The sequence below is a fragment of the Pleurodeles waltl genome, chromosome 10, assembly GCF_031143425.1.
Source record: "Pleurodeles waltl isolate 20211129_DDA chromosome 10, aPleWal1.hap1.20221129, whole genome shotgun sequence".
In the NCBI taxonomy this organism is placed as follows: Eukaryota; Metazoa; Chordata; class Amphibia; order Caudata; family Salamandridae; genus Pleurodeles; species Pleurodeles waltl.
This window is the reverse complement of record NC_090449.1, coordinates 420578301-420597564: the sequence shown is the minus strand read 5'-3', so window position 1 is coordinate 420597564 and position 19264 is coordinate 420578301. Positions and strand designations below refer to the sequence as shown.

The 19264-nt window shown below is 45.3% G+C and overlaps 1 protein-coding gene and 1 long non-coding RNA gene across 8 annotated transcripts in view; one reads left to right on the top strand and one right to left on the bottom strand.

Annotated features, from left to right (window-relative positions):
- The window catches only part of LOC138261582 (uncharacterized), a 182840-nt gene that overhangs the window by 13012 nt on the left and 150564 nt on the right, over positions 1–19264 (top strand). The gene's annotated exons all lie outside the window — the stretch shown is intronic.
- The window catches only part of LOC138261581 (septin-9-like), a 533955-nt gene that overhangs the window by 418039 nt on the left and 96652 nt on the right, over positions 1–19264 (bottom strand). For all 7 annotated transcript variants that reach the window (XM_069210671.1, XM_069210668.1, XM_069210669.1 and 4 more), the window contains one exon: positions 17342–18757. In XM_069210671.1, coding sequence (XP_069066772.1) covers positions 17342–18757 — 1416 coding nt within the window. The remainder of the gene's footprint in view (positions 1–17341; positions 18758–19264) is intronic.

The following is a 19264-nucleotide window of genomic DNA, read 5'->3' as shown; positions in this document are numbered from 1 at the left end:
GCAATTCATTTGCTGAAATATAAAGAGTGAAAATAGGTTTCAAGAAAACCTTTGTAATTCCAAAATGGGCATAAGATAAGGTGTTGAGAAGCAGTGGTTATTTGCACATCTCTGAATTCTGGGGTCCCCATAATAGCATGTGAATTACAGGGCATTTCTCAAATAGACGTCTTTTTTGTTTTACCCACTGTCTTACATTTGGAAGGAAAAAATGTAGAGAAAGACAAGGGGCAATAACACTTGTTTTGCTATTCTGTGTTCCAAGTCTCCCGATAAAAATGGTACCTCACTTGCGTGTGTAGGCCTAATGCTTGCGACAGGAAACGCAACATGGACATATCGCATTTTTACATTGAAATCTGGAGTGTTTTTTGCAAAGTCCCTAGCTGTAGATTTTGCCCTCTAGCACAGTCGGCACCTAGAGAAACCAACCAAACCTGTGCATTTTTTAAAACTAGACATCTAGGGGAATCCAGGATGGGGTGACTTGTGGGGCTCTCACCAGGTTCTGTTACCCAGAATCCTTTGCAAACCTCAACATTTGGCACATTTCTGTGACAGAAGGTTCTGGAATCTGAGAGGAGCCACAAAAAAGGAAATGCCCCAACACACTATCTAGACACATCAAAATTATCGAAAATAGAAAACTACCTGTTTTTGTGTGTGTGTGGGGGGGGGTGGGACCTGAGTTTTTGTTCCTGGGCTCATCAGCCATACGGGGAAACCTACTAAACCCAGATATTTTCTGAAAACTAGACACCAGAGGGAGTCCAGGGAGGTGTGACTTGCGTGGATCCCCCAGTGTTTTCTTACCCAGAATCCTAAGCAAAGCTCAAATTTATCTAAAAAAAAAAAAAAAAAAAAAATCTTTCCCCACATTTCTGTATTGGATCACCGCACCACCCAACGTTCCCCTCAGTCTCCCGGTAAAAATGATACCTCAGTTGTGTAGGTGAGCCAAGTGCCTGTAACAGGGAAGAGCCAAAAACATGTTGAAACAGAGGGAACCACAGTGGGTCCAAAAGGGCAGTTTGAAAAAAAAAATTTTTAGGCTGACAAGTGCAGCAGAATTGTTATCGGTATAGACCAGACAATGATGGGTGGTAGGAATTTTGTGGATTCCTGCAGATTCTGGAAGGTTCCATCACAAAAATAGGGGAAAAAAATGTGTGATTTCCAGCAAAGTTGGAGGTTTGCAGGGCATTGTGGGTAAGAAAATGGTGCGGGTGCATATGAAGCACACCACCCTGACTTCACGGATAATTAGTTTTCAGATGTGTCTAGGTCATGTGGATTTTTCTACATGGCAGCGTCCTTAAGTCCAAAAGGTGCAGCCCTCACCATTCCACGTGGGACGATTTTGAGAGTTAACCAAGCTCTCATGGCCCAAATGTAAAACCAAAACCCAAAATAATCAAATGTCCTCTTGCTTGCCGTGGGATAAGATGCCTGAGTGTGCGGGGGAGAGCTGAAAGACGGTTACCCCCTTCAGTTGGGGTGGGGGCATAACCAGGCCCATACTGGTTGGTAGCCACCACTCCACTATTTTTTTATTCCCAGGTATCTAGTAGACTTTCTGCACCCCATCCCCCCAGGGTGTGGATCAGGGGTAATTTCCCGATCTGCCCACTGGCGGGCAGAACAGCTTTTGCCCCGTTTGAGGTGGGAGTATGGCTATAACCCCACCCTCTTATTTTGGAAAAAACAAATCTTCCCTGGTCTCTGGTGGGCTTTCTGGCCCCCTTGGGGGCAGATAGGCCTTCCATAAATAGGCTGATCTGCCCCCAAGGGGACAGATATGGCAACAGTAATGTGCCCCCAAGGGGAGCGAAGGGGGTCGCTCCCCATATATAAAAAAATCCCTGATGTCTAGGGGTTTCTGCCCCCCCGCCAGGGGCAGATCGGCCTAATTATAATAGGGGGGGCAGAAAAGGCAGAAAAATGTTTTGCCCCCTTAGGAAGCGGCCCTTGCCCAAGGGGCCGCTCTCCTCATTCAATAATTTTTTTTACAAAATCATGGTGTCTAGTGCTTTCTGCCCCTCCTTGGGGCAGATTAGCCTAATACAAATCTGCCGCCAAGGGGAGCAGAAATGGCCTAAAAGTAATTTTGCCCCCCCAGGGACCCACCCTGGCCCCCTGGGGAGCGGCTCTTGCCCTTACCATTTTTGGTAACACGGAGTATTGTTTTTTATTTTGTAAGTACTGTGTAACTATAGTGGTATTGCAGGAGGTTTGCATGTCTCCTAGTTCAGCCTTGGCTGCTCTGCTACAGCTTCCCCTAGACAGCCTAAGCTGCTAGAACACTGCCTACATTTCACTAATAAGGGAAAACTGGACCTGGTATAAGGTGAAAGTACCTTAGGTACCCACTACAAACCAGGCCAGCCTCCCACAGCCCCTTAAGGGCTAGAGACAAAAGCCTGCACTGGGTGGGGGTATTAGCACCTTACCCAGGCAGGATGGACATTCCAGGGCGTGGAGCTTCAAAGGCCTAGCCGCCTTTGTAATGCAACCCAGGTCTCTCCAGATGGTAGAGATGACCAACGCCCTGTCCTGACCCCACTTTTGGCGGTTACACAGACGGGAAAATTATGCAGATTAGGAGGTCTGCCCGCTTCATGGCAGTCCACCCCGAAGGCGGGCAAGTTGAAGTGGACACTACTTTTTAAATTCCTGCACCTTGTTTGGAAAGTTAGCGTTGTTGTCATAGAAAGGGTGTAGTCACCCTAAATGTGGTCAGCCCACTGGCTACCACCAGGCACTCCCTGTAATGACCCTAAATTGAGTATTTAGATGGCACCCCTGAACCCTAGAAGTCAGATCCTGATAACCTAAGAAAAGGACATAGGAGCCGCACCTGCAGAAGAGGAAAAAAAGAAGCATCTAACTTGGTACCAGCCCCACCGGCCTGCCTGCTGACCTTGAAGAACTCTGTCCAAAAAAAGACGACTCGTCCTGCAGCTGAGCCTCCAAGAAACCCAGTAAGAATGTCTGCCTTCCTTAAAGACTCAGACTCCTGTAAGAAGGGGATCTGCTCTGTAGCAAAGTCTCAAGAAAGGACTCTGCAGCCTCTGTAACAGCAAAGACCTGACACCAAAGTGGCCTTTGCACCAGACATCCACGACCAGGAGGTGAAGCCAATCAACAATGCCAGCAAGGTTCCCCAGTTGTCCAGAATCTGAGTCCACTGTGGTCTCACCCAACCTGGACTCCCCCCAAGTTCCTGGCAGCCTCTGCACACAGGCCCCTTCTCCCATGGCCTTGTGTAGTGAAAAAACCAGACACCTCTAGCAACCACTGCACCCCTCGCCCCTGACCCCATCTGAAGTGGGTCATTGGTGTTAACGACGTCCCCTGACTCCTCTGAGCTGGAGTCCACCCTGGGTTCCCCCCTGCTGGACTCCCCAACGACACCTGCAGCCCCAACACTCAGGACCTCCTGACCGTGAGTAGTCCCAGACGAATAAACCCAACGCCTAAGGACACCTCTGCATCAGTCGTCCCTGGGCCCTGGAGAAAGGGACCAACGGTGCACCTACATCTCTGTGCACCCTAAGTCTACAACCTATTTGCCTGTTGTTCCCGACTGGCTTCCTAGCTAGACGCTGCAGCCTGTATGTCCGGAGGTCCAACTCCCATTAAAAACCATTGGGCACCTTATGCCTTAAAGCACCCCTGCACCCAGCTGCCCGGAGTGCCCTACTGGTGTGGTTCTGATCAGTGCCCAGTACTTACATTAAGTCTCTGGGATTGGCCTTCTAAGTAGTGGTTAACCCTGTGTTGCTGAACCTTGTTTCCATCCATAGGCTCACATTGAAGAACTTTGATAATTGCACTAAGTGTTGATTTTTGAATCTGAAAAGTATTTACACTTGAAAAAGAACTTACCCAATTACAAAGTTCTTTGGTTTGAAACATAAAAAAAGAAGTGTTATTTTTCTAATTTGGTCTCAGATTTATTCTTTGAGTGTCGGTCTCATTTATTGCCTCTATGAGTATAACAAATGGTTAGTGCTGCCCTCTGATAAGCCTAACTGCTCACCCACACTACCACAAAATAGAGCATTAGCCCTCTCTACTTTTGCCTTGCAAACCTATTGGGGATCCACTGGACTCTCTGCGTGGTGTACTTCTTTTTAGCGCACCATATAGAGAGCCCACTTCCTACATGGGGAAATAAAAATTAGTGTCATTTTTTCCTGATTTTGCATTTTCTGATCACCTTATGTAATGGGGAAAAAGCGTATGCAAAATCCTTATCCAGTTTATCAACAGTGCATTCCCCAGGGATTGGGGTATGGTTGTCTGGAGGAGAAGTTTTGATATTTTGCATTCAGAGGTGTCACAAACAGACCCAACTCTGGAGTTCCCCAGTTCTGCAAACTCGTTTGGAGTACTTTCTGGTTGCGTCTTATTCATGGGAGTATGAGGCTTGTCTGCTAAGTCTGTCCACCTAGAGATTGTCTTTCCATGGCAGATGTACTGCTAAGATTTCCATTTTTCTTTAAGTCATTCATGTTCATAGTACCTGTGCTAATCTGGAGAGGGGCGGGGCAGGGATTTCCCCTCCCTCATTTGTTGAGGTAAAACAGTGGTTGTATTGCCCATTTGGATCAATATTGACTTACCCCAAAGCTCTTTTTAAAATGCCTTTAAGGCTAAGAACACTGTTTTTAGCTATAGAATGTTAGATCGCCTCCTGCTCCTTCAAAACCTCACACCCCTGAGATAGTCTGTGTGTGCACCCCATCCCGTATGTGAGGCATCTGTTCTAATTATGACTGTGAATGTTGGTTGTGCACATGTTCTCCATTGTTTTATATCTGATCTGCTCCACCAGACTTCCTCCTCTTATCTTCTGTGTGACAACCCCTAGACTTCCCAACTCCCTGTTGCCTGTGACCATTGATTTTACAGCCATTCTATAATGGTCTCATGTATAGTCTTGCATATGGATCAAAGGGATACAGGATGCTATTATTCCTAGTAACTTTCCCATCTTCCTCTGTGTCAGAGCTTGTCCCTTCTGGTAGAGCTGTGTTTCCTTCAACAGTGCATTGGTTTTCTTCTTACTGGGGTACACTTTCCCTTAAGTAGAGCTGATCCTTGCTCCCAGAATTTTTGTTTTGTTCTGGTTCCACGGATGACTTCTGCATGTTTATTAAGAACCCCAGTGTGAATAGTGTCTTCATTACTTGCTGTATGTGCTCTTTGCACTTTGTGCGAGTTTGCTCTTTTCAGCCAGTTGTCTAGATAGGAATAGATGTGAATGCCTTGCTTTCTCAAATGTGCTGCAACTACCTGATAGGCACTTTGTGAATATCCTTGGTACTGATTTGATTCCAAAAGCTAATACTTTGAACTGATGTTTTTTGCCTACCACAAAGCTGAGGTATTTGTTTGTGTTTTGCGTTCATTGGGATGTGCAATCAGGTGTCTCTTAAGTCTATTGTTGCTATGTAATCCTCAATTTGCAGTTGTGGTATGACTTCCTGAAAGGTTGTCATTTTGAATTTTTGTGTTTTAATAAATTTGTTTATGAATCTCAGGTCTAGAATCGGCCGCAGTGATCCATCTTCCTCTGGGATTCGGAAAGAAGTTGAGCAGTTTCCTTTCCTGATTGCTTATTTTGGAACATGTTCTATTGCATTCTTTTCCAGTGACTCCTATACCTCTGAGTAATCTGGATGTCTCCTCCTGTGAAAGAACCGTTCTCCTGGATCCCTTAGATGGAGGGGTCTTCATAAGTTCAACACAATATACATATATCTGTACATTATTATGTTTAGAATCCTTTTGGCTGATTTGATCTTCCTCCACTCCTGAAGCAAGTTTTTTTTTCTTCCTTTCACTGGTGTTGTGTGTAAGAGATGATGTTTCTTGTTTTTTTTACACCAACTGATGTTGTTTGAAAGCCTTTTGTGACTGTTGGTAAGTCATTTATTTGAAGGTGTTAGACCTACCCTTTGGGGTAGTCCTTTTCTGCGTGTCCTGCCCCAAAAGTACTGCCTTCCCTGTGGGTACTGCAAACTCTGCTGAGGTTAGGTTGTTTGACTGCTTCCCTGATTTGTTTGGTGGGATATGGCCGATTGGAAGCTACCCCTTCCTGCATGTCTTCATAAAAGATATTGTCCCTCTTCGTATATTCTCTCTGAACTTGAGTTCTCCCATCAGCTTAGCACTCTCATTATCCTTTTTCAGTTGGTTTACAGTTTTGTCGACTGCACTCCCAAACAGCTGTTCACCATTGAATGGGGCATTAGGAATGTAAGCTTGTGCTTCTGGTTTGAAACTGGAACTTTTGAGCCAGGAGTGCGGTGTAGTGTGATAGCCGTCATCATTTGCCTGCTGGATGTGTGGGCCGCATCTAGTGCTGACTTTAGGCACATGTTGGCAATGTTCTTGCCCTTTTTCGCCACTCTTTTCTGATAGATGTTTCATTAAATCTGCCATCTCCCCCCAGTTGTGGTAGGCATAGAGATTTAGGAGGGCGGTAAAGGTTGTGATGTCCCATTGATATGCTGTACTTCTCGAATTTGCAACCAGTGAGCTCCATTCTCTTGCTGTCTTTGTCTGGATTCGGACCAGCAGTTGATGGTATGTTGGCCCTTTTCCTGGCTGTTGCTGTAATAACTGAGTCAGCTGGCACAGAACCTTTTATGTAGGCAAGTTCTTTTGAGGAGAACTTATATTTTTCTCTGCCCTTGGAGTGACTACTCAGCACGTGGCCGGTTCTTATTACACACTTGCGAGTATGAGCAAATAGTGACTCCTGGATTGTGTGGGCAGAGGAGTTTCTAGTAAGAAACAATACTGTGGTTTCCCTTCTTTAAGTTGGACACCATATTTGTCTGCTACCTTTTTTAATCCCCTGGTTGTAGGTGCCGATCTCATCTGGTAGGGATGGTCTTGATGGGTAGCAGTCTACCCCTTCTTCTCTTGACTCAGACTCTATGTACTGACATTAAGCCTCTGATTACTCAGAAACCTCTGAGCCCTGATACAACGCGAACATCTGCTCCTCCTCCTCCTCTTCATAAAAGAGCCCTTCCTCTTCTTCTTGTAGGAGCAGGCATTGCAGTCCTCACTCAGATGGTCTACTGGCAAACAGACCTTGGAGACAAGGGGTTTGTCCTTCTGCGAGAACTCGTGGTGGCAATTTTTGCAGAATTGGAAAGGTGTGTTCTCCATTAGGCCACGCAGGCAGCCCCCTGTAGGGACATTCTCCAAAACAATTGAGGAACTTCTTCTCCTTCCTTCAATATCCCCTCTGGTTCCTTTGGTGTTCTGCTGTACCTTTTGTAGACTTTTAGCGATCTCCTGAACTTCTGTGAACAATGTCTTCCAAGTGTTGGAACACTTCAAGAAGCATCCAGACCCAAAGGGTGGAAAAAAATAATCTGAAGATGGCGGCCAAAGGTGGGAGCTTCCAGAGGAAGCCCAACAACTTCACAGGGGAACACAAAATGGACATACATAGAAACCCACTAACAGCAAAAAAAAGGACAAAAGAAATTTGGAGACAATTCCAGACCCAACCACTAGATGCCAGAAAAATGCACTGCATGTGATTCCAGTTAAGATTCACACTGCAAAACCTTTGCATGTTCCTCTCCTGCTACCCGAGTCCCGTCTCGAACCAGGAACAGGCTGAAAATGTGCTCCCCATCTACCCTAACCTAACCCAGGGTTTTATCTCTAGAACAATGAAATCAGGTCAACTTGCAATCATGAAAAACCCATAGGACATGCCTATACTTTCAAGCAGCTGCCAACAACCCACTTAAACAAAGTCACATAATACCAATGAGAACATTCATGCGCCCAGTGAACGAAGACATTTGCCACATATTGGTGCACACCTTGGATGACTTTACTATAGTCCATCCTGGCTGGTTCTACCGTCATACCTCACACCTACCTCAAAATTGGGACACTCTAGAATATTGCAAATTCTTTCAGTACAAGAACAACATCAGTAAGTGATAATACGGACTATACAGCTGGATCTTAGTCTTCTCTGTTCTTTTTTCACCACAATGCATACAAGATTTAAAGAGTGGCTGTCCTAATTAACATATCCAACACAGGATGTGGATTGAATGCTTAATAGTCACCAAAAACTACAAATGGTATTGGGGGTGGGGTGGTTTCAGAGTAATTCACAGCAGCCAACTAATGTGAAATGTGTAGATTCTCACTCACCTCTTCTGCATCACACTCAAGTGTTGGGACCCAAGATAGGGTGAATTAAGCATTGCAACCCACAACAGGATCAGAACCCCACTCTTTGTATTCATATACGACACCAAAATGCTTCCCACAATGGTTCACTGGAAGTAAGCAACCCTCCCAATCAAGCATTCCTTATGTGTAGAATACTAGTTGTCCCATAAAGCACTTTGGCACCTTCAAATAAGGAATTTTCCCCCCATTAAGTAACTGAGGAAAGAATTACAATAACTACGTACTTTTGGTAACACCTTATCTGGTAAAAAAATATATAGTTGCAGATTCCTTACCATATAATTTCCCCAGATGTCAAGTTTGGATTCAGAGATTTTTCTCAAGCAGTACCCCTTTGCGCCATTAGGTAGCATCCATCATCTCCAAATGCATCATCTTGTGCACCAGATATGACATTGTGGGTCCTACTTAGGCACCACCCTGGTGCGCCGACTTCAGTTTCTTTTCACAACTTTCCACACTAGAACCACAGAGCCATGAAGAACACTGACAACTGGTGTGTGTCAAAACTAGGGCCCTGAAAGGGAGTCCCTGTTCCTAGAAATCAGTTTGCAGAGCGGGGAGGATGAGTGGGTCGATTAGCAATCTGCAACTAGATATTGTCTCTACCAGATAAGGTGTTACAGAAGATAAGTAACTTGTCCATCTGGAGATATCTAGTTACAAATTCCTTACCTTAGAATAGATGCGCAAGCATTACCATCCCCCGGAGGAGGGTCTGCAAATTAAGATCATACTAGAACGTCCTACAGGACCGAATGGGTAGAGTGCCCTCCCTATGGAGCTGAGTGTCCACGCAGTAGTGTTTGGTAAACGTGTGTAGAGCTGCACACGTTGCAGCCTGACATATGTCAAGAACTGGAACTCTGCATGCTAACGCAGTGATTGCAGCTTTAGCTCTTGTTACAATGAGCATGCAAGCCCTCAGGGGGTTGCTTCTTAGCCAGTGCGTAGCATATTTCAATGCAGAGTACAACCCATGTAAAGATGGTTGGTTCTCTTCTGCACTGCCCGACCTTTCTTCACACCCACATAATCAACAAAAAGTTGATCATCCACCCGGAACTCTTTGGTACAATTGAGGTAGAACACCAACGTTCTTTTTGGGTCCAGTCGATGGAGTCTCATCTTCCTTTGCAGGATGCGGGGGTGCGTAAAAAGTAGGTAAGGTGATGGATCTGCCTACACAGAACGGTGTAACAACTTTTGGCAGAAAGGAGGCCCTAGTGCAAAACACCACTTTGTCAGGATAGATGGAAAGGCAGAGCGGCTTAGATGACAATACATGCATGCCTGCAGCTCACCCTGCAGGCAGATGTAAAGGCCACAAGGAAGGCGGTCTTCGGAGTGAAAAGTCTGAGACGATGACTGTGGAGAGGCTCAAAAGAGGCGCACATCAGAAATGTCAAAACTAAATTCAAATCCCTTTGGGGCATAATGAATGGAGATGGAGGAAACATGAGTATGGCATTTAAGGAACCTACTTACAATTGGAGACTTAAACAAGGAAGGCTGAACAGGCAACCATGAAAAAGTAGAAATGGCAGACAGATAGCCTTTGAGAGTGCCCATTTCAGGGCCATACTGGGCTAGAGAAAGGATAAACAACAAAACCTCAGAAAGAAGGGCAGAAAGGGGGCCAACAGACTTGTCTGTTTCTTCCAACGACAGGCGTACACCGTTTTGGTGGAGGGATGCCTGGCTGCCAAGATTACCTTACAGACTTCGGGTGGAAGGTCAAAAGAGGCCAACTGCCACAGCTCAATCTCTTTGCAAGAAGGCAGAGACTAGACCGATTCGGGTGGAGAACCCTCCCCTGTTGCTGCGATAGAAGATCCTCCCAAAGGGGCAGTCTGATCAGAGGATCGATGGCCATGCTCAATAGGTCGGGATACCAGACTCTTTGTGCCCAGTCTGGAGTCACAAGGACCACTTGGGCCTGGTCTTTCCTGATCTTCTCGAGAACTCTGGGCAAAAGTGGTACAGATGGAAAGGCTTAGAGGAGGCATGAGTTCCACACAAGATGAAGTGTTGCAGAGCGATTGTCGCCTTGGAAACACCAATGCGCAATACTGCTGACATTGCGGGTTCTCTGCGGAGGCAAAAATATCTAACCAAGACTCTCACCACTGCTGAAAGAGTCCTCTGGATGGAAATGCCATTTGTGATCGACTAAGCATTGTAGGCCTAGTTTGTCCGCTCTGGCATTTAGAGAACCTGTCAGATGCTGACCCACCAGGGAAATGCTCTGTTGTTCCAGCCACTCCCAGAGGAGCAGAGCCTCTTGACAAAAGGTCCATGACCCCACCCCGCCATGCTAGTTGCAGTACCACATGGCAATGGTGTTGTCCGTGAACATCTGTACTATCTTCCCTTTGAGAGAGGGAAGAAATACTTAAAATGTTACTCTGATAGCCTGGAGCTCCAATAGGTTGATGTGGAGTCCGGAATCTGCCAGAGACCACATGCCTCTGATTTCTGCCTCTCCCAGGTGGCCGCCCAGCCCCAGGAGTGACGCATCTGCCACTATTGTCAGATCTGGTTGGGGAAGGGAGAGGGCTACCTATGGCCCAATCACTGGTTGTTAGCCACCACTGCAGATCTCATGCAATCCCCTCAGAGATCTGGACCATGTTGGAGAGATTCACCTGATGCTGCACCAACTGGAACTTCAGGTCACACTGCAGATCCTGGATATGCCATCTGGCATGTTTCAACAGCAGGCTGCAGAAGCCATGAGACCTAGCAGCCTCAGAGTCACTCTCACCGAAATCCAGGATAGAAGCTGAAACATCAGTAGCATAGCCTGAATATTTTGGACTCGCTGCTCGGCAGGATAAACCCGAAACTGAACTGTGTCCAGAAATGCTCTGATTAAAGGGAACGTCTGAGAGGGAGTCAGGTGTGGCTCTGGCACTGTTATAGTGAATCCCAGAGAATGCAGGAGGTACGCTGTAGTCTGGAGGTGGGAGATGTTAGCCTGTGGTGAGCCCACCTGCAATAGCCAGTCATCAAGCTAGGGGAAAACTGAAACCCCTGATCAACGCATAATTCAACCCCACGGAGAAAGACTACTCCTTTTTTTCCCACCCACACAATACTTTCTCCCGAACTGACTATATTATAGTTAAGGAAATGCACATCCCAGCCACATCTACCCCCACCACTGAACCAATCCTGGTCTCAGACCATGTTTCGATCTCTCTGCTATACAATATCGCCTGCAACACAACAAGAACAAAAACATGGAGAATGAACAACCTCCTTATGGAGGAACCCTCCTTTTAAGAAATAATCAGAAAATAGATCAAACAATACAACTAACTCAACAGATCCCCTGGGTCTAATCCACAAATCATCTGGGACGTTCTAAAATGCACCATTCGGGGCAAAGAAAAACAAACTAGATAACAAAACCTTTGATCAACTAGAACGCAAAATAAAAGTTCTGGAGAGAGACTAAACAAACAATCCAAAGAGAATACACAGTTAAACATTCTGACAACGCTTAAATACGAATATAACAAGCTCCTAAGTAACAAAGCCCACTTAGTCCAAAAATATAAAGGCATTAACTTTTGCAAACATGACAAAGCTGGCAAAATCCTAGCTTCTTATTAAAGCAGACCAGTCAGAAGATGAGAAGAACCTCAATAACTGATAAACACTGCATACCGACAACAAATGAGAAAGACATTCTAAACACTTTCAAAAACTTCTACCACTCCCTCTATGCTTGGAATACCTCAACAAAATTAATATCACCAAGCTAGATGAAATGACAAAACAATCACTAGATAATCTGATCTCTTGCGTCAAAATCATAAATGCTATTCAAGAAATGAAAGCCAGTAAGGCTTTGGGCCCAGACAGCATCCCGGTCTTCTTCTATCAAACCTTGGGTACTTCCCTAAGCACTCCCTTAGAAGACTTATATGCCCACTTCTCATCCACAGGTATCACTGAGGGCTCACCCACTAAGGCAACTATAATAGTAATCCCAAAAGGGTAAGACCCATCCAATGTCAAAAACTATTGCCCATATCCCTAATAAATACAGACTGCAAACAATATGCACAAATCTTAGCTCTTAGGCTGGATCCCATACTCAAAAATAATACACCCCTCGCAAACCTGTTTTATCAAAGGGAGATTCGGAGCAGATAACATTAGACATTTTAGCCATGCTATCAAAAAAGCCCACCATCTTCATCAACCCGCCTGCGCAATAGCATTGGATGTGGAGAAGGCCTTCAATAAGGTATTGTGGGCCTTCCTCTGAGCCATGCTTAATACCTTCAATTTCAGCCCCACTTTATGCAGGATGACCCTAACCTTATATAAAGAACCCAAAGATAGGCTAAACATCAACGGAAAGCTGACTAATTTCTTTAACCTTCGACAAAGAACCAAACAAGGATGCCCTCTTTCTCCCCTGCTGTTCCTGTTAACAGTAGAACCCCTGCTTGTACTAATTAGAGAAAATCCCCCAGGGGTGTGGAATTTATTAAAATATCTACTTGTCCACAGGACAGGTTGCTTCTCAAATCTACTTGTCCTGTAAAAAGATCTACTTGTCCCTTTGGTGCCATGTAGTGTGGAGCCAAATTATGGCAGCAATCTCATTATGTAAGAGCTCTACTAATAGCCTCTCTGATTATGTCAGGGCTACTACCATAGTAGGGCTTGAATACTTGCAGTTTCAATCCCTACTGTAGCAATTTCCTTATTTTTCCACCTTTCTGCAGATCTGCATACTGGGGCTGGAGGAAGCAGTGAGCAATAGTTTCAGGGCTGGAATGCCTTTGAGTCTGCAAACCTACTAACCTGCATGTTTCAAAGATTTTCACCAGCTTCTCTCTAATATTTTCCCATAATAAGAAAGGTTGGACATTTACTCCTGACAATGGCAGAATTAGAACTTCTTCCAGGGTTGGGAAGAAAGTGGATGGAGGGAAAATGAACTTGCAAATGCTCAATAGATGTTCACATGAGCAAATCTACACATGCATATTTACCCATGCTAAAATACATTTCACAAATATTTTATAGGGGTACGACATATACCATGGGTGCACTTTTGTGACTTTCTTTAAGAATTTGGGGCCACATGTAGGTAGGTTCAGATTTGCGACCCGCAAATTGCGAGTCGCAAATCCGAATGTAGGATGGTGTCCCTGACACCATCTGTGATTCGCAAGGGCTTCGCAAATGCACACCTCAGGAATAATCATGAGGTGGGTCGCAATTTGCGACCCCCTTGCGAATGGCGGCCTCACAGGGATGGTGGCCTGCTGGAGACAGCAGACCACCATGTCTGTGACTGCTTTTCAATAAAGCAGTTTTTTTTGTTGTAACGTAGCCCGTTTTCCTTAAAGGAAAACGAGATGCATTACAAAAACGAAAAATGAAACGTTTTCGTTTCATTTTTTCAGAGCAGGCAGTGGCCCGCAGGACCACTGCCTGCTCTGAAAAAATGTTTACAGTGACATTCACAATGGGGAAGGGGTTCCAGGGGGACCCCTTCCCTTTTGTGAAAGTGTTAGCACCCATTTGAAATGGGTGCAAACTGCGATTAGTTTGCGCCCGCGTTCGCAAAACAATCCTACATTGCACTGCAAGTCGCAATTAGGAAGGGAACACCCCTTCCTAATTGCGAGTCGCAAAACCCGTTTTGCGATTCGGTAAACAGGTTACTGAATCGCAAAACTGGGTTTGTGCATAGCAATGTGCTTTTTGCACGTCGCAAACAGCGAAAGTCACTGTTTGCGACATGCAAAAAGCTACCTACATGTGGGTCTTGGTCCCTAATTAGGTCTGGTGTTAACAAAGACATTTTGTTTTTATTAAACTTCTATTTCTCTCTCTTTTGGCTGGCTTTACTGTGAGTGATCGCATTCTTCACTTCCACAAGGAGCATATTGTCAGGAACTACAGTGGCAATCAGTGACGTAACAAAACTGGAGGGTGCCCCTTTGCAAAGAACATGGAGGAGCCCCCTCTCCAGACTCACTCAGGACAGGTGCTGTGCTGAATGGGCCCCTGGAAGGCGGCTGCGGGGCCTTTGTTATGCCACTGGTGGCAACGTGTGCTTTTAGAGTTCAAAAACGTTTTTTTTTTTTTTGCCAGTGTTTGTTAGGCCTGGGGCCTGGTAGCTCCTGGTAGCTCCCACAACAATAAAGTGTTGCAAAAGCCATGTCAAAACAAGACACGCATTGATGAAACTAAAAGACTTATAAAAATATGTCAGATCAGTTGGCTTTGTCAGTGTTTGTTTATTTTCATGCTTCCCATAATCGTGTTGAAAATGGTTACACTGATTTTCCATTAGAAATATTTTTGGGAAATACTAGCATGCATCAAAACATTTTACTAAATGACACTTCATTTGCATCTAATCAGAGAGCATTCTGGGAGCATTATACTTAGCCTCATAGCCTAAACTTTTCAAACATGTGTACACGTTTTTTTTTTTGGTACTGGAACCAACGTCAGTAGTGAAGTGTGACCTTAAAACATTTATTTACAGCACTCCCCCTAATAATGAAGGTTTTCAAATAATGAACCATAAATACAAGTTCGAACAGCATTATCTTTTGGAAACACATTACCTCAACTGCAGAGAGTTCCACTCTCTGTAAACAGGCAGCCAAAGGGTTTGTGCTGCAGAGGGTTGGGCCTACTTGTCCCAAGGACAAAGTAAACATAAAAACTTGTAGCCCTTGACCCCAAACAAGATGTCCCGGGTGTCGGGCGATAGGAATTCCACATCCCTGTCCCCTCATCCCTGGCATCCCCTTCTCTGCAGCCCCAATGAAGTTGGCCGCTTATGTGGACAACATACTCCTTTTCACCACCCAAGCGGAATCAGCCCTGCCTCACATTATATCCAGCATTAACAAGTACTCTGCAGTGTCAGGATACTGTCTCAACAAAGAAAAAAGAGAGGTTCTTCCACTCAGCATGCACTGTAACCACTCACACATCAGCACTCACAGTCTGTATAAGATTACTGCATTAGCTTTACAAAACACCTAGATAAATACAAAAGTAGTGTATGTCTGGAACCTTGTGTTTGTTTTGTGAATTTATAGTTAGTAAGAGTGTCAGACTGAAGACCTCTTCACCTGAGAGTCTGCCCATACACCTTGACATGGAGGAGCCAGGATGAAATAAATGGCCATGAAAGTCACTTGTAGCCTCCTACAGCTACAAACAGTCATCAAAGCTCATGGCCAGCTCCTGAAACATGATTGCCCACACCTTCATAAATGTCACAAACTGTGACAGACATGACTGCTCACGTCAGTTCCTTAGGCTACTTTAGAACTGGACCATTCACTGGCTGCATCATTTTTCACTCTTTCGTTCTAGGATTTTGGAGTGATCAAAATGTAGCCTCCTTGACAACATGGTTTCTAGAAGCTTCTACAGATTTAGCCAGTCACTGTGGGGGTCAATGTATATGGAAATGCCCTACAAAAGTGTTATCTGTATACAGAGTGGGTGTGCAGGAAGTTCAGCAGAGTTGACCGGAAGCTACTGCATAGATAGGTGGTTGTGCTTACAACTTGGAGAATATCGGAGTATTGAATGCAGTGCGGAAGCTTTCATTGGCCACATGATTCATGCCAGCGTAGGATGTCAGTGCAATTAGGTCGAAGCAGATATCCAGACTGAGAGCGGCTCCTGTCACTATGTCCCCCACAGAAAAGCAATAGCATGGGTTTCCACAGAGTCACCTTCGTATCTGGAAGTTGTCTTATGGTCTTCTCCGCGCTATTCCTGTAGAGAACTCCAAAGAACTAAATCTAACCTAAGGTGTGCCCCATGCTCTGCTGTCGCTGCAAATGGCTGCCTAGCATCCTAAAGAAAAGGCGTACTGTAAAGACTACAGCACAGCCCCAGGGTTATATAGCCCTTGTATGTTGCAAGAAACCTCGAATATGTGAAAATGCAGATCCTTGTTTGCAGAACAGAGGATGGCCTGATTATCAAGATCTTTCTTGGAACGACTGATGTCCTGCCTGGCTGGAAATATGTTGAGATTGTTTGTACTCATCTCATCACAGAATTGATAGAGAGGTGAGGTGAGTAGGAGCGGCTTCATCCTTCCCCCATATTCCCATCCAAGAGAAAGCTTTATTTATTTTTGTTTATTGAACCTATGGAGAAGAGAGCAGTGTGTCGGATTTTATTTTGTCCCTGTATTTGAAGTCATACCTCGTACAGTACTGCTCTACTTAAAAAAAAAAAATAAGAGAAACTAAACAATATAGGCCGTGGTGTGCTGCTGTGTACACTTGAGTGAAGTGGGTGCACACAGGTTAGTTATCACCTCTGGCTGCAGCGCAAACATTATTTTACAGTCTCGCTGTTGATAGCTTTAGCCATCAGTCAGACAACATTGTAACCAAGATTTTAATATACATATATATATTTTGAGTGTTCTCTGGCTCTGCCCCATGCTCATGTGGTTTATTTATCTATTTCAATTCCCTGCTCCTGAATGTATGGCTTTTTTTCCCTATTCTTGGGTTGCCCTGCCCCGCTGTACTTTATTTTCATCGTGGTCCGGCTTTTTATTATTATATATTATGATGTCAATATTTGTGTGCGGTAGATCTGACTTAGCAATCGATAGGCATGCATGTGTGTCCTCTCTGTATACTCCTTGTGCGGTCTGGTAGGTGAGGGTAGATTCCAGAAGGGGCCCATGTCGTTTAATTAAAAAAATGTAAAAAAAAAAAAAAAAAAAAAAAACACACACACACACAAATCATAACTTTGAACTTCATAAAACTCTGACGGCCCATGAACATTATGTATCATGTATCAATAAAATATTTGATCCGGGTGCAGTAGTTACTTGGCTGGCTACACCAAGCTAAATACTTGCATTTGGGCAGAGTCTCCCCTTTTATGTGTGGATCTAGTCGTATTCACCGTTTATCAACACACTGCTGCATTGTTGTCCTTCCAGCATTTCTTAAATGTCCCACCTGACTTTTCTTGTAAATAAATATGTATATGGTAGGAATAGAAGGATTTAATGCGCTATGCTGCTTCATGCATCAGACAGCAGGACCCTTACCTTCATGAAGCTTGTTTTCCATCAGCCGGCTAACGTTCCCAGATTCTTCCGTCGACACAGACATCTTGCTTCCATACTGTGTATCTTGGGTTCTCACGACTGTCGCAGGAGTTGCCTTATCTGCCCGAGAAAAGGATCGGGCCCGTTCCATCATAGACTGCAAGCTAACTTTTGAAGCAGGCTCAACAATGGCAGGTTCAGGCAGCAGTGGTGCGAGACCAGCAAATGTGGCAGGAGCTGGCGTCTGGACCACCTGAGCTGGTGATGCCAGGTGAAAGCGACGTTCTTCCGGAGGGGACAGTGGAGGAGTCAGACTCAAGCTAAGAGGAAGGGTGCCTGGAAGTCTTCCCACTTCACTATTAGTAAAAATGTTCCGTTGGGGTCCTGCTGGAGACTCATGGGTTGTAGTTACAGGATTCAGTGGCCCCGAATTCACGTGGGGCCCGACCTTGAGTTGGGTTCTTGGTAATGGTTTGGGGGTCACATGTACCTCAGAGACCAAGTTTTGACATTCTGCAGGCTTCTCCAAGAATCCGTCCACAATGATGGGAAATCTCAGTAACCTGGTGGGCTGTGAATAAGCTGGGCTGACAAATGGGGGAGGAGTGGCCTGATCCAGGCACCCATTACCATGCGGTGGCGAGGAGGAAGATGATGACGAAGAAGAGAAAGATGGCTCTCTACTGATGGGCTTGGTGAATATTGGTGCTCGGTTCTGTGATGGGGAGCTCCACCCTGTTGGAGAAGGGTATGCATCATTTGGTGATGGTATTAGATCTTGTCCCTGATCCTCTGCAATGTGGAGGTCCAAGGAAGGCAAGGAACTATGGTTAATGGCATCCCGTGATGCAGGCCTCACAGCTGGCCGTCCCAACTCAGAGTGAAAAACACTTCCATGGGAGGAAGAGAATTTTCTCAGGACAGGGCTAGATATCTGGGCATTTCTGATGCCTGGCTCGTACATGCCCATGGGCAGGTGGGATGGACGCTGGGGTGGGACCATCTTGATGGCCGGCTGCCATTCCAGGCTGGAGGTGGAGCTATGGAGGCTCTCGCTGTCACTCCCTGGTCCAGACAAAGAGAATCCATTTGACTGCAGGCGGGTCTGGAATGAGGAGACACGTGTCAAACTGGCATGGGCATTCCCATTGCTCTTTGCCATCTGAATGGTGCCTCTGTTGAAGGATAGGCTGCTGCCGATGCAGCTCTTCTGGCCAGGGCTGTGGCTGGGGTTAGAACCGATACGGATGTGAGACTGGTAGAGGGGCAGGTGCGGCTCTGGAGATATTCGACTATCAACATTGCTTCTAAAGACCATTCCTGGTGAGGAGGGGCTGAAGGGAGAGCTCAGTGGGGACGAAGGTGAAAATGCTGGTAGGTCATCTATGTCCTCCATGTCAAAAGACCTCTTCAGAGCTGCAGAAAGAGAGAAATATGGGAGTTGTTAGTAAATAAGTACACCGTTACGTCTCTTAACAGAAAGCAGATGACAAAGAGAGACACCACCACCACTCCCAATATATTCGCTTAGTACGCGGTCTACTCGGGTATGTCCATGCTCTTACTTCTGGCCTACTAGCCTTGCTCCTCTTTGACTTAGGAGCTCCTCTTTCTTTGATTGACTTGCTCCATGGAAGACACACAGCAAGTGCTGCACAACACTCGGCCAGCTCCTCTGCACATATCTTCACAACATTTGACCCACTCCATACTTGCCAAACTTACATAGCTTCATATGATGCATTCCCAGCTTCAAAGCATATTGCCCATCTCCACAGGAAACTTAGCAGCTGAGCACATTTTTATTTTTTTGTGGGCACACAAAAATTTACCTGTACTGAAAGTGTTGGAAACAGAGACATCACAGTTTGCAGGAACTACATTCATTCAGGGTTTTTTTCCGAGATTGATGAGCAATGAGAC